We start from the raw sequence: 15,000 nt of genomic DNA, 5'->3' as shown, positions 1-15,000 counted from the left end.
TCAATATGTTTTTTACAGATATACCAATAACTTAGCTGTGAGATTTGAGTATAGGCGCTGGCATAACTATAGAGCGCAAAACATTTGTCCGACGTTCTAACGAACCTGAAAATCCAACGACGTAGAAGAGAGCACCATCAGAGTTATCCGGCCCTGAGTGTCAAGTATAAAGAACACCCTTGCCCTTTTTGCTAAAGTAGAAAAATTTCATAAGTAAAAAAGGGGTTGCAACTATCATGGAAAGGTTACCGAATGACTGAAAATTCATGAATATATTTTTAATAAAATATTAAAAATCCTACTCTTTTGTATCCATTATTAATATTACCAGCAGCAAAATGACATTGGAGCTGTTTTGCTTTTTGCTTCTATAATTTCAACACTAATCTATCTTTTGGAATATAGGAAAATACAGTTTTGATGTGTCGTCTCCTAATTCAAATTCAGAAATAGACACACTTAAAATCGTTAAAATATATTTAAATCTGAAATTTTACATACAAATTATTTATTTTTATAAATCTCTAAACGAGGTATAAACAGTAGCTACACGACAATGTGAAGTATACTTGCCACTTAAATGTGGCTAACCCCTAAGGGTTGATGCTACTGTAGCTTGTAGCCCCAGGAGAACATCTTCTCCAGCTGGCTATTGACACACTTTCTGGGCCCTATCATTAATTATTCCACTGGATCTTTCCGATAACTTGTAGACTGACACACACACACACACACACACACACATACACACACACACACATACATACATACATACATATATATAGATAAGCCAAGCATGAAAACACAACAACGCGAGGACGTGGAACAAGTATAATATTATTGGACCCTGAGGAAAGGAAAGAAAGAAGGAGGATTTAACGTTTCGAGCGAAGCTCTTCGTCAGAAACATAGGAAAAGGAAAGATCCAAAGAAGGGAAGACGGAGGAGAAAAATCGCCAACGGTACACACGCGGTCACGGGGACAGGGTGCTTGAAAGTTCCTGGCTATCGCGAAAGGCCTGGCAGGAGGCCCATTCTTCCGAGTTCTTTTACAGGGCTTAGAAAAACTGAAGGACCGCTGCAAATAAGTTTGTGTATCTGAAAGAGAAACATGCTGACTAAAACCATAAATACCTAATCCTCCACATAATCCTCCTGTATTTTTTTCGTTTACCCAAAGCCAGGAACTTTTCACCTCCTGGTAGATATATATATATATATATATATATATATATATATATATATATATTATAATATATATATTTATTTATGTATGTATGGGTGTTGTGTTTGTATAGTCTCCTCCTGTGTATACATGAACCACCATCCTCGTGAGCTGAAAACTATAAAAATATAAATAAAATTAAAAAATATATATATGTGAGTTACAAATATTGTTGTCTGTGGAGACATATTTTTGTAGAAAAAGATAGGAGTCCTTTGACTGCTATTCTAAAATTTTTCGTATGTGTCAAGCAACTTGTTGCAAAACCCTTATTGTTATAATTATATAAGTTTTTACCGAATATGGTCCTTTTCTATACCGAAATACTACTCGGTGAAATTTGTTGATTTTATTAAGTTAATTATCTTTCACCCTATATCTGTATATATATATATGTATATATACATATATATATACACACATATATATGCATATGTATACGTGCGTATCAATGTGTGTGTGTGCGTACGTGCGTGTATGTGCGTGTATGTGCGTGTGTGTATGTGTGTGTGTTCCCGTGTATACTCGCGCAGGCACGCACTCTAGCATTTCGAGCGGGTGCCCAAACCTAAAACATTAATTTTCTCCAAGCATTACTGCCTCGCATTACGTTTTTTAGGTTTTTCTCGACATCACGTGATTTTTGATGGATGTACGTCATTCCGGATCATCCGACATCAGATTTCTCATTGCTGGGGATCCGTAAACAAAGCTAAAACAATTCATATTAGCTTCAATAGAACTGCAACAGTATATCTTGAACCCTGCTCAGGAATGATTGATGATATATAGGGAATATTTCCATAAAGCTTTTCTGTCGTATGTTTTTCCATGATTTATTGAGAACAGCACACAACATAGATGAACAGATCTCATGATCCTTGCTTTTTATCCTTTTTTTTTAAAACAATAAAGAACTGATTCTACACTGATTCTGAGGAATTCCCTTCCCGTTCTGTCAGGCAGTGTAGATTTTGATAATCAGTGAATAAACTTCACTGAGTATACATATATACAATTATGAAGTCGAGGCAAATATCACCAGCCGACCGGTGTCTGCTACTCTAGGCCGATGAAGGACAATGATCCTGAAACACGGTGTCCCTAGATGCAGTTCCGGCGGCCGGGGGTGTTTGTCTCCCCTTCGTATATGTATATAAGGACACAGGGAAAAAATGTGTCGAAGCTATCAGAAGGCGTTCGATGCCTCCTAGGGCTATACAACGGTGAGGTACCCCCTACTTTCACGTTCTTGTTAGATTGACAGTATACAACCATTCTATATATATATATATATATATATATATATGTGTGTGTGTGTGTGTGTGTGTGTGTGTGTATGTATATGTATATATAGAAAGATATATAAACAAATAGATAGATATACATGTGTGTGTGTGTGTGTGTGCGTGTCAATGTGTATTTATGTATATACTTATATATATGTATATATATATGTATGTGTATATATAGAGAGATATATAAACAAATAGATAGATATGCATGTGTGTTTGTGTGTGTGTGCGTGTCTGTCTGTGTTTTGTGTATGTGTGTGTCCCCTACCACTGATTTACAACTGGTGTTGGTGTTTTTACGTCCCATAACCTATCTGTTCGGCAAGAGAGATCGATAGAATACGTTCCTGGCTTTAAAAAGTTTACTGGGATCGATTCATTTGACTACAATTTCTTCAAGGCTGTACCCCAGTATGGCCGCAGTCTAATAACTGAAACAAAAAAAAGATTTTAAAAAATATACATACATACATACATACATACATACATACATATATATATATATATATATACATACATACATACGTACATACATACATGTATATATAATATATATATATAATATTAATTTGAGACAAACCACTATTATGCAAATCAAACAAAGAAAGACTTAATCCAATACATAAAAAATTTTATATAAATTAAATATAATTAAGATATTTGTCTCAAATTAATATTATATTATATTTTACTATAACATTGGTTTCATCCTAAAATTATTTTTCCCTGTAAATTTGGATTTATTCCCTAATATTTATTATTATATATCTTTATATATATATATATATATATATATATATAGATATATATATATATAATATATTTGTCTGAGTAAGTGTGTGCGCTTATGGATGGACGCATATAGCATGCGTTTATGTGGCAGAATACTTACTGAAATTTTGGGGAATCGTTCTCTGTTGACCGTAATTCTACTTCCAACTATTCCAGTGTCACAAAGTCACAGGAACTTTCTTACCACAAAATTGAATTTGTGCAGTGTTCAATATCTATTGTGTGTCAAGGGAAATCAGGGCAAACAATATACTTAGAACCAGGTTTGTAACCTTCAGCATCGCAATACATTATATCATGCTCGATGTGATTCATACGAAGCGTTCGAGCATGTGTGTGTGTGTGTGTGTGTGTGTGTGTGTGTGTGTGTGTGTGTGTGTGTGTGTGTGTGTGTGTGTGTGTGTGTGTGTGTGTGTGTGTGAAATACATGGGTCCTAAAAGGCAGGAGTGGGCCAAGAAGCGGTTAGAAATAGTGAAAGTCATTTCATTGAGTATGGCCTGGCTGTTCTTAACGCTTGTATGGCTGAATGGATTGAGTGAGAATTCATTTTCGAATCCTACCGTACGCTTTGCTCTGAGGAAAACGGCCAACTCGCACAAAGCAATATTATGCCTGGCACTGCATTTAACAAGCGCTTCCGGTGTACTATGGATTTTATTCCTGAGAAAATTCACTTTCATACAAATCCTCTTCTCGGATTCAATCACGTGGCTTAACTAAATGATACATTACCAAGTATGCCACGTAGAGGGATAAAACTCGGGACCCCGGGATTTTCAAGCGAACCGCTTAATCATATATCCATTGTACAGGTAACACAGAACACAGAGTAGTGAGATATATCTACATCAATGAGCTGAACCTGGTTTAACCACATACGAACAGTTTTGAAATGGAGGACAACAAAGTTGTAACTTAATCGCATCATTTAGAAGCTGGGCATTTGTTCAACATAAGATCCACTTTTTTTAGTCAATTTCCCAATAAAAGAACGATTTATCTAGATCGATGACGGTAGTTATGCTGTAATTTCATGAATATGTTTGGATATACTCTGAGCTGCTTGCTCATAAATCGCAACAAACTATTATGTTTGATAAAGTCTATTGAAAATGTTGCTTAACAGTAGAAGCATCGCCTATTAAACACACAGAATCTGCGTTAATGCCTTATTTACTTTTCTCATTCTTTTACACTATATTTCTTGATATTGACTGCGATGTGGATGCCAAATCTACTTCGGTAGGGATATCATTAACTCACAGAGACTAAGATCAAAATCTCAGATATGTAAATAAATGATAAATGATTTACAATTTTCTGACAATTTACCCTAACAGCACACACTTTGGTAGTCTCTCAGTAAACAGATGTTTTAGATGTGATGTGTTAATTTAAGCTTTAAAAGTCCTAGGAAATACCGAACGTTATTCAAAAGAATAGTAAGCATTCCGATAGAAGTAGGAAGCAGCTCGATTAATGAAATTATGTTCTAGTTGCTAAAGAACTTGAATAGACAGATTTAATCCGAACGAGCAAACATTACTGCCTGAACTAAGTATTTTATTTTGATCAGGATCAACTTACCTCAAGACGAAACGTAGATAAAATGAATTTCTATCAAGACCATTGCATCCTCTGTTTATACATTGTATAAGAAGGATTACGGTATCCAATGACTGCTTATATTTCTTGGAAGATATTTGGCCGTGATTCGGATGAGATTTCGCTGCTCCATCTAGCTGGTAGGGAAACCGCGTAAACAATCTATTTTTTCTCTTAATGAAGATGTTGAGTGTTTAGCTGACAGCTAACTCTTTTACTTGTTTCAGTCATTCGACAGTGGCCATGCTGGAGCACCGCCATTATTCGAGCAAATCGACCCCAGGACTTATTCTTTGGAAGTCAGGCTCTTATTCTATCGGTCTCTTTTGCCGAACCGCTAAGTTACGGGGACGTAAACACACCAGCATCGGTTGTCAAGCAATGTTGGGGGGACAAACACAGTCACACAAACGTATACACACACAAACACACACACACACACATACATATATATATATTATATATATATATATATATATATTATATATATATATATATATACATATATACGACGGGCTTCTTTCAGTTTCCGTCTACCAAATCCACTCACAAAGCTTTGGTCGGCCCGAGGCTATAGTAGAAGACACTTGCCCAAGGTGCCACACAGTGGGACTGAACCCGAAACCATGTGGTTCGTAAGCAAGCTACTTTCCACACAGCCACTCTTACGCCTGAAGAATTGGTAAAATTGAATATGCCATTTATTGCTATTTGTAGAAAGCTTATTGTGTCATGACGGCATTTAATAACGGTCTCATACGTGTCGGGTCTTTATATTTAAAGCTGAAAGCACTCCATCTAATGATTATAATCATAAGCGACCGTCCCTGGTTGTTTTCCTTGGCCAAGTACTTCCATCTTTTATCATTTCCGTATCGTTTAGGAAGAAGCCGCCTGTTTACTGCTTGACTTCTTAAATCATTTACTGGTCATCCACTGGCGTCAGATATTTGATTGCCTGGTCTACAAACTTCTAGCACTGTTATAGATTATTGTATTCTACTTCGCTCTTTGCGAAGTTTCGGAACATCTTCCAACATCAATGCAGATTTTTGTACGCTACTTTGTTCATGTTACTCAGTACATTTTCTTATATGGTCATTGTGTAATAGAAGTCATACTTCACAATCAGTTATGCATTTCTGCCATTTCTATATATATAAACGGCAAAATGTCTATCTGTGTGTGCCCTTTATACAAATCCACAATTTTTCTGTTAGAGGGCTCGTACTTTCTATGGTTAATCAAAACCGTCCAAGGGTGGTCGTGCACATCTATACATTTCCGCAGTCACCCAACAAAGCCATTAAAAAATGAATAGAAGTGACTTTTTTGTGAATTTTCTATCCAAAACCCAATCAAAATGCTCGAAACTTGATACACCAATTGAATGCCAGCTAGCTGTATGTGATTGGTCAGAGATTTGGACAGTACTCGCGTGTATGTGCGCACGTACGCAGCTGTATTTGCATAAACTAGCACTGTAACCCGACAGCGTATGGCATGGTCAATGGTGTCCTTATCAGGCATCCGATCAACGCTGAAGAAGTTTCCTTTCTAGCAGGATGGAGTTTGCATCTGTAACTAAGGCGAAACCGTGAGAAAGAAGCATCAAACGATCCGAACATTTTAGAAAATGTTTACTCTCTGTACTATTCATTCATCAAGACCATTAGGAGACTGAGAATATGGCGATCTTTTAAGAGTTTTACAACCTAACTTTTCGAGCCATTGTAACAATTTCTCGTCCCAGAATTCAGCTGTATTGTCAGAATCAAATATATGTGGAAATCCATTCCTTGTGAAAATTATCCTCCAAACATGTGTCAGTTTCAGCAGGTTTATAAGTTATTCTCACCACTTCTGACCACCTAGAAAAATAGCACCAACTAACATTTTGTACAGAAATATGATTCATATGTAAACGTGATCAAACCTTCACTCCAGCTGGCCAACTCTACAGTTTTACGCTGACAACACTTCGGACAACTTCTAACATAATCAACACCATGACAATTTTCCGCCCACCAGGCTTCCAATCGTAAACAAATGGGAGTTTCCACTCCACCACAATGGTGATCATCGTGTACAGTCTTAATAGACATTTGCCACCATGCTGTAGGATCTACACTATCACCGTTACAAATAATAACATCGATTCTAAGTATGTCTAATGGCCTTGAATGTTATTTCAGTTACTGAGCAATTGCTGCTTCTATTTCATTTAATCCCATTCACAATCTTACAAAGGTTTACCCTATTTTTCCTCCCTTCTTGCAGTTCTAATTTTACTTGCGTCAATTTCCACACAATGAACAAAATATGTATCAGCAAAATTATTTTAGGTCTAAAATTCGATCAATAATCATTGAAATAGTTGTATTAGCAAAAGTTCATGTTCGCCTCTATTTCCGAACGGCTTCAAAGTGACAGCAATATTCATAGCTTGAGAAGTCTATTTACGACGGACAAAGATATGCGTTTACAATTCAATGGCAGGAAATGACAACAAAATACCTAACACACAAATGTGAAAGAAATGCGGATAAACCACTTTGATACAAGAGCATTTACCGAGTCTGTGGAATTATCATTCAGGATGTCAGCCTTATCCGAAATGTTTGCTCGAAAATGTAATCAAGGTATAAATAAATAAATAAATGCGCCCTTTTAAAGCCTAACCAGGCTCATGGGCCCGGTTTCCAAGTTTCTATGTCATATGTGTTCCCCAGCTGGATGGGATGCCAGTCCATCGCAGCGTTACTCACTTTTGCCAGCTGAGTGGACTGGAGCAACGTGAAATGAAGTGTTTTGCTCAAGAACACAACGCGTCGCCCGGTCCAGAAATCGAAACCACAATCTTACGATCATGATGCTGTCACCCTAACCACTAAGCCACGCGCCTCCACAATGCACCCTTTTAAAGCCTAACCAGGCTCATGGGCCCAGTTTCCAAGTTTCTATAGCATATGTGTTCCCCAGCTGGACGGGACGCCAATCCATTGCAGCGTTACTCATTTTTGCCAGCTGAGTGGACTGGAGCAACGTGAAAGGAAGTGTTTTGCTCAAGTACGCAACGCGTCACCCGGTCCAGGAATCGAAACCATAATCTTACGATCATGATGCTGACACCCTAACCACTAAGCCACGCGCCTCCGCCATCAAGATATTACCTACATATGAAGGACAACGTCGGGAATAGAAAATGACCCCACGTAATAAATAGAAAGGATAATCCTGAGGAAGTCTATATAAAAGGTATAGTGATGAGGAGTGAATGGCCATCCATGATGTTGAATGTTCCTATAAATACTTCAATAAAATACAAGTAAAGTAAAACAGATCTGATGATCTGAGGACGGGAAAGGTAATCGTACGTGTTGCTTGAAGCCTTTTTCCCAACGTATGTCACAACTATTTCAAAAATTAGTAAGATTAAATTATCTCTGATGAACTAATGAGAAATGTGCTGTTACTCCATCTAGACGATACATTTAGATTTCTGCCTTTAATTTATGAAGTATTTAGATTAAGAAAACTAGGAAGAACACTCTTAAACGAAGAAGTTCAGCTACAAACGACCGTCAAATTGTGCAAGATATTCGAGATTAGCAGGTCACAAAAGCATTTGAAAACACACACACACACATCAGGCACACACACACACACACACCACACACACACACACACACACACACACACACACACACATAAGGCAGACACACACACTTGAATGTGTGCGCACGTATGTGTGTGTGTGTGTGTGTGTGTGCGTGTATGTAAGTGCAAACAGACAAACACACATACACACGCATACACACACACAAACACACATGTATGCCGAAGAGATAGTAACATTGCCGCTAGATCCGAATGAAATTGCAGACAAATCTCCAAGAAACTACATCCTGTTCTTTTGCGTATGTATGTATATATGTATGTATACATGTATGTATGCTACTGGTAACATGTAACCCAGTACAACCTGTTGCATGGTCGGGTCGTCGGCGACGAAACCGGCAACCCCACCAAGCTTGCTTGGTGAGGAGGGTGTTTATTGGACACCCTGCGGGATGAAAAACAAAACCCGTCAAAGGGCGGAGGAACTCTTGAGAGTGAACGGCCATCCAATAAATGTCTTAAGGCTATATCATGCGCGGGACGTAGAAATAATCGGACTGAATACCCGATCGCGCGGTTAAACCATTGGGAGTGAAGGACTCCTAGCCTTTGTTAGGGCATCCTTCTAGGAGAAGGTAACTCAGGTAACTGGGATAACTCCGACATAAACCTGCGGCTCAGTGGTTACCGATGATGTTGACTTGTTCTTCTTTTCGCATTATGGCTGCTGTTGCTTAGTGAGTGGGATTGACTCAGTGCACAGCCTTTCCTCACTTTAAAAAAATCTTCTTGCACAGGCATTGCACGATAACAACATTAATTAAGCTTCGTGCAATGGCCATACTCGATAACGAGGGGCAGCCACCATGTATGTATGTATGTATATATGTATGTATGTATGTATATATGTATGTATGTATGTATGTATATATGCATGTATATATATGTATCTGTGTATGTATGTATTTGTGTATGTATGTATATATGTACATATGTATGTATGTATTTGTGTATGTATGTATATATGTACATATGTATGTATGTATGTATGTATGTATGTATGTATGTATATATGTAGGTAGGTATGCAGAAACATATGCTCCACTTAATAGTAGCTGTACCTGATGGGAAATAACAAATGTAATCTCTCAAATCGCACATTATCTTAATATATATAAACCAACGATATATCCGGACAGTAGCTGAACCAAAAGGAAATAGAAATATATCCTCTTCTTATCAAATTCATCTTTTTTATACAAAAACCATTTCTTCCTAAAGTTATATATATATATATGTGTGTGTGTGTGTGTGTGTGTGTGTGTATGTAGATACGAGTATACAATTCATGAAGAACTATGTCATAACCAAATACACCTGACTCCAATTCTAATTTGTTTATGTTAATATAATACTGAAGCAACCCCCCAAAATTCACACACACGCAGACTTACACACACACAAGCAGATAGATAGATAGATAGGTAGGTAGATAGATAGATAGATAGATAGATAGATAGATAGATAGATAGATAGATAGATAGATAGATAGATAGATAGATAGATAGATAGATAGATAGATAGATAGATAGATAGATAGAGCTGAAAATTTTGTATGTATGAAATTTTATGTGCGCAACGTCGAATGTATATATTATATATATATATATATATATGCATCAACGATTGTATTCTATCCGTCTGTATGTTTGTGTGTGTAACTGTGTTTGAATGTGTTTTAGCTTTCTGTATCTGCTTATTGTTAAGTAATAAATTAATTGAAATATAAAACGTAATTTTGGTCAGTTAAATCACAATTATGACGTCATAATACTGAAGTCAGAAAAACGCGATATTTTCCCTCATTCATTTGCGATACTTTGGCCATTGCTAACAGTTAACTTCTTGTAGGTTACTATTACAATCCATTGACTTGCGTTAATATATTTGCTAATAGCTTGTTTGTTTTAATAGATATAACCAAATGTCCGACGTTCTACACCGCCCGGGCTTCCGTAAACGACTTCGTAAAGGAGCTCGAAACTTTTTCTCAAGATTAATACCCTGCGTACGACGACCGAAACTTGAAGACCCTTTGGAAGATGACACAGATTTTTCTTCACCGTTATCATCAGACATCTCCTTGATGACAACTACAGAAGAAGATTTCCCGAGAAATCTCAATCAATCTGCTATAATTCCTCGTATTGAGGGTGAGTTTCGCTAAAATTGTTTAAAATATATGCATAAAACAAATGAGTTTTGCATTGTTTAACGTCTCTCTACATCTACCTATTTTTCTATCTATCTGATTATGTATTTATCAATCTCTCACTCTCTCAGTTTCTCTATTTCTCTTTATGAGATTAAGCTGCTATTTCTATGTAGTCAAACTTAAACAAGTTATTCAGATTTCTATGTAGTCAAACTTAAACAAGTTATTTAACAAGATTTTCCAACATATCGCCGGTTCATACATGCATATATACCTACGTAAAAAATCTGAGCGGGGCTACACTTGCTAGATATAGCAACCAAAATCGCCCTCAAACTTCATCAACTTCACTCACACATACATGTACGATTTCTATATTTATATTTGTGTTGGTTTCAGATTTTACCCCCATTGACTACGACCAGTCTGAGCGAACATCTTGTCCAGGTAAATATTCGACCTTCTTAAACTTCAGTTAACAAATTAATATACTCTGTTATGCATTAATATATATTTTCGTGTGTTGGGTAAGAGAGTCTGAGTTATCTTTTCCTTTCGTATTTTTTGTTTTTGTTTGTAGTAATAGTTTTATCCATTGTCTGTTTTCTTTTCCAGACTTACCCTCGACCGACACCGATTCCTTTGATGAAGAATTTCACAAACCATCAGAGTTTGGTAAGTTATTAATGCATTTTCTCATTTTTTTTTACTATATATTATAAACTACCTACTCGATTGTTTTGCATTTTCTGAATATTTAAATATGGTACATAGACATAGAGGATCGCGGTTTCGATTCCCAGACCGGGCGTTGTGTGTGTTTATTGAGCGAAAACACGACTACCGTAGCATGGCCGACTCAATCATGAATTTAATACTGCCAAGTACTATTTGAGAACAAACTTACAGCTTGTAGTGAATGATCGGGATATATCTATGCATTGATAACTTAATGTCGTTGCGATACATATGTTCATGCATACATACTTTTCTCAAAATCTCTTTTCCATGTTTCGTTTAGGGTATAACATGAATTTTTATTTATTTGTTACTTTATTTATTTATTCATTTTATTTATTTGTTACTACATAGATGATGGTAGCCAGACCGAAGAGGTCCCACCTTGTATTCCACTTATTGTATCCGACATCTTCATGCAAGCCAGTTCCGGTTTGCATCAAGTAGTACAGATCATCGTTTATTCTGTAAATGGTCATGTGACCATGTCCGTAAAACTTGGCTAGATCAAGTAAGTCATGATTCCATGTTTTTTCTTTTCTAATTTTAAAACCACACAATAAACTATTTCATCTGATAAAATGTTTATCGATATGTTACGTATACCCCCAGGTTTTATATAACTTTTACCTTCTTTGTTTACAGATATGCCAATCTCTTTGACCGCTGTGAGATTTGAATAGAGAAGCTGACATAACTATACAGCACAAAAGATTTCACCGATCTTCTAACGAACCTGAATATCCAGCTGCATATATGAGCAGCTAAACACAGAACACAGAGTTATCCGGCCCAGGGTGTCAAATATCAAGATCACCCTTACCCCTTTTGCTAAAGTTGAAAGAATTTTCGTAAATAAAAAAAAAGGGGAATGCAGCTATCATGAAGTGATAACCGAATAATTAAAAATTTATAGACATATTTTAAATAAAAAAATTAAATATCATATTCGTTTTACATTCATTAATATTACTAGCAAGAAAAAGGCATTAAGAGTTGGTTTCTGATGATTTCTATAGTTTCAACACTATTTCGTTTTTGAGATATGGAGAAATATATTGTCGATGTGTCATCTCCTCATGAATATGAGTGTGTCTGTCTATGTGTGTGTATGTTTGTGTGTGCTAGTTTGTGTGTGTGTATGCGTGTGTGTTTTTGTGTGTGTGTGTATGTGTCTAGTACGTATGTATATAATGCAGCTAGGTACGGTAAAATTGCAGCCGTTTCCTCTTGAAGCATATTCACTTATTAGCTTTAAAACAACTAAATAACTTTTCCAGAGTTGTCCGGCCCTGGGTGCAAAAATATCAAGAACATACTCGCCCTATTTTTTAGATTATAAGAAAATAAATAAAACGTAAATAGAAGTAGGGTGCAACTATCTCAATTGATTTTCAATTCCAAACTAAACTAGTCCTGGTGTGGTGTAAACGCATTTTGGTAAAGTAAGTAAAGTAAGGGGATTTACCTCCCTTTGCTTCTTTATCTCCCCTTAATTTTTCTTTACTTTTTGTACCCCCGTAATGAAAATTCGGGAATCCAAAATTTCAGGATTGCGTGTCCGAATTCGGCCCGGAGTGTTTTTAATTTACTTATCGAGTCGGCCTGATTCCAAAATGGTATGATATGTTGGGCAACGGCCTGAGGGAATAAAGTTTAAAAAGTGTGACACACTGACACACTGATATTTGCATATATGATTCGTCGACTAGGAATTTATTGCAAAGCTGCTTGACAAACAATAGTACCAGCACCAACGTCACCACATCTGCCATTCACACACCGTTCAGACTTTTGACACCACCACCACCACCATCAATACCTTTGACTTTGCCGCCTTCCCCTCTACCACCATCACCACTGTCTTTCACATCACTTATTCTCACCTTCATCCCTGACCGCTTCGGATACCACCACAAACATTATCACCGCCGCCTCCGCCTCTATCACAAATACAGCTCAAACCATTACTATCACCCCATTATCATCATGAAAAGGCTAAATGTTCGTTTAGTATTCAGTCCTTCTTTCTCTCATATACCCACTCTTTCTCTTTCTCTTATTACTCCCACTGCCACCTTGTCTCTCTTTATCTCCCTCTCTTTTACTTTCTCTCTGTCTCTCCCTCCCTCTCCCTCTCTCTCTCTCTCTCCCTCCGCCACCGTCTCTATGCCTATCATTATTTTCACCGCAACATGCGCATTACTAGAAGTGACATGGAATAGTGAGAGAAGGGGTCAAAGTGTGACACACTGATACACAGAAATTAGTTTTCGCATTTATTATATTAGATATATTCTTTTTCTTTTCTTTTACTTGTTTCAGTCATTTGACTGCTGCCATGCTGGAGCACCGCCTTTAGTCGAGTAAATCGACCCCAGGACTTATAATATAGAAGCCTAGTACTTATTCTATCGGTCTCTTAGGCCGAACCGCTAGGTTATTGGGACGTAAACACGCGAGCATCGGTTGTCAAGCGATGTTGGCGGGACAAACAAAGGCACACAAGCATGTACACTCACACACACACGCGCACATACATGTATATATTTATAATATATATATATATATATATATATATATATATATATATATATATATATATATATATATATATATATACATATAAGATGGGCATCCTTCAGTTTCCGTCTACCAACTCCACTCACAAGGCTTTGGTCGGTCCAAGGCTATAGAAGAAGAGCCTTGCCCATGGTGCCACGCAGTGGAACGGAACCTGAAACCATTTGGTTGGGAAGCAAGCTACTTAATACGCAGCCACCCCTCTACATATTAACATATTAACATATTATATATATATATATATATATATATATATATATATACCTTATTAATTTCATATTTCTATATATTCAAAACGACAGAAGGTAGGATTGTTACTGCATGAATTGTGTGTCTCTCTTTGCCATACATATTTGTAAAGAATCTATATTCTTAATTTTCCATATAATAGCTCGTTACATGCATCTTGTTTTGAACATGAACCTCTCAAAAATATTCATTTCTGCTTTAGGCACAAGGCCCGAAATTTTTGGAGAGGGGGCCAGTGGGTTGGATCGTCCCCAGTACGCAACTTGATGAAAGGCAAAGGATGAAAGGTAAAGTGGAGTTCGGCGGAATTTGAACTCAGAACGTAGCGGCAAATGAGATACCTATTTCTTTACTACCCACAAGGGGCTAAACACAGAGAGGACAAACAAGGACAGACAAATGGATTAAGTCGATTACATCGACCCCAGTGCGTAACTGCTACTTATTTAATCGACCCCGAAAGGATGAAAGGCAAAGTCGACCTCGGTAGAATCTGAATTCAGAACGTAACGGCAGACGAAATACCGCTAAGCTTTTCGCCCGCTGTGCTAACGTTTCTTCCAACTCGCCTCTCATAAATATTGGGTGATCGCACAAATATTTTCGGTTATATTTCAGTCTATATAGGAATCATTTCCCAATAAAGTGTGCACCAACACTACACCTCCGTCTGGAA

General features: G+C 37.0%; 2 protein-coding genes and 1 long non-coding RNA gene across 4 annotated transcripts in view; 2 read left to right on the top strand and 1 right to left on the bottom strand.

The window, feature by feature from the left end:
• The window catches only part of LOC118765758, a 12,826-nt gene extending 1,302 nt beyond the window's left edge, over positions 1-11,524 (top strand). The window contains exons 1-2 of one of the 2 annotated variants that reach the window (XM_036508154.1): positions 10,399-10,752; positions 11,370-11,491. In XM_036508154.1, the coding sequence (XP_036364047.1) occupies positions 10,524-10,752; positions 11,370-11,476 (336 nt within the window). In that variant the 5' untranslated portion in view covers positions 10,399-10,523 and the 3' untranslated portion in view covers positions 11,477-11,491. Of the gene's footprint in view, positions 1-10,398; positions 10,753-11,369 lie in introns of those variants that run through there. The other variant, XR_005001630.1, reaches the window with a different exon arrangement.
• The window catches only part of LOC115218507, a 98,141-nt gene that overhangs the window by 30,039 nt on the left and 53,102 nt on the right, over positions 1-15,000 (bottom strand). The gene's annotated exons all lie outside the window — the stretch shown is intronic.
• LOC118765759 lies at positions 11,852-12,263 on the top strand. The gene is made up of 2 exons (XR_005001632.1): positions 11,852-12,003; positions 12,138-12,263. It is a non-coding gene; the product is annotated as an uncharacterized LOC118765759 (long non-coding RNA).

This window comes from Octopus sinensis, linkage group LG13 (assembly GCF_006345805.1).
Source record: "Octopus sinensis linkage group LG13, ASM634580v1, whole genome shotgun sequence".
NCBI lineage: Eukaryota > Metazoa > Mollusca > Cephalopoda > Octopoda > Octopodidae > Octopus > Octopus sinensis.
This window is presented reverse-complemented; position numbering and strand designations above follow the sequence as displayed.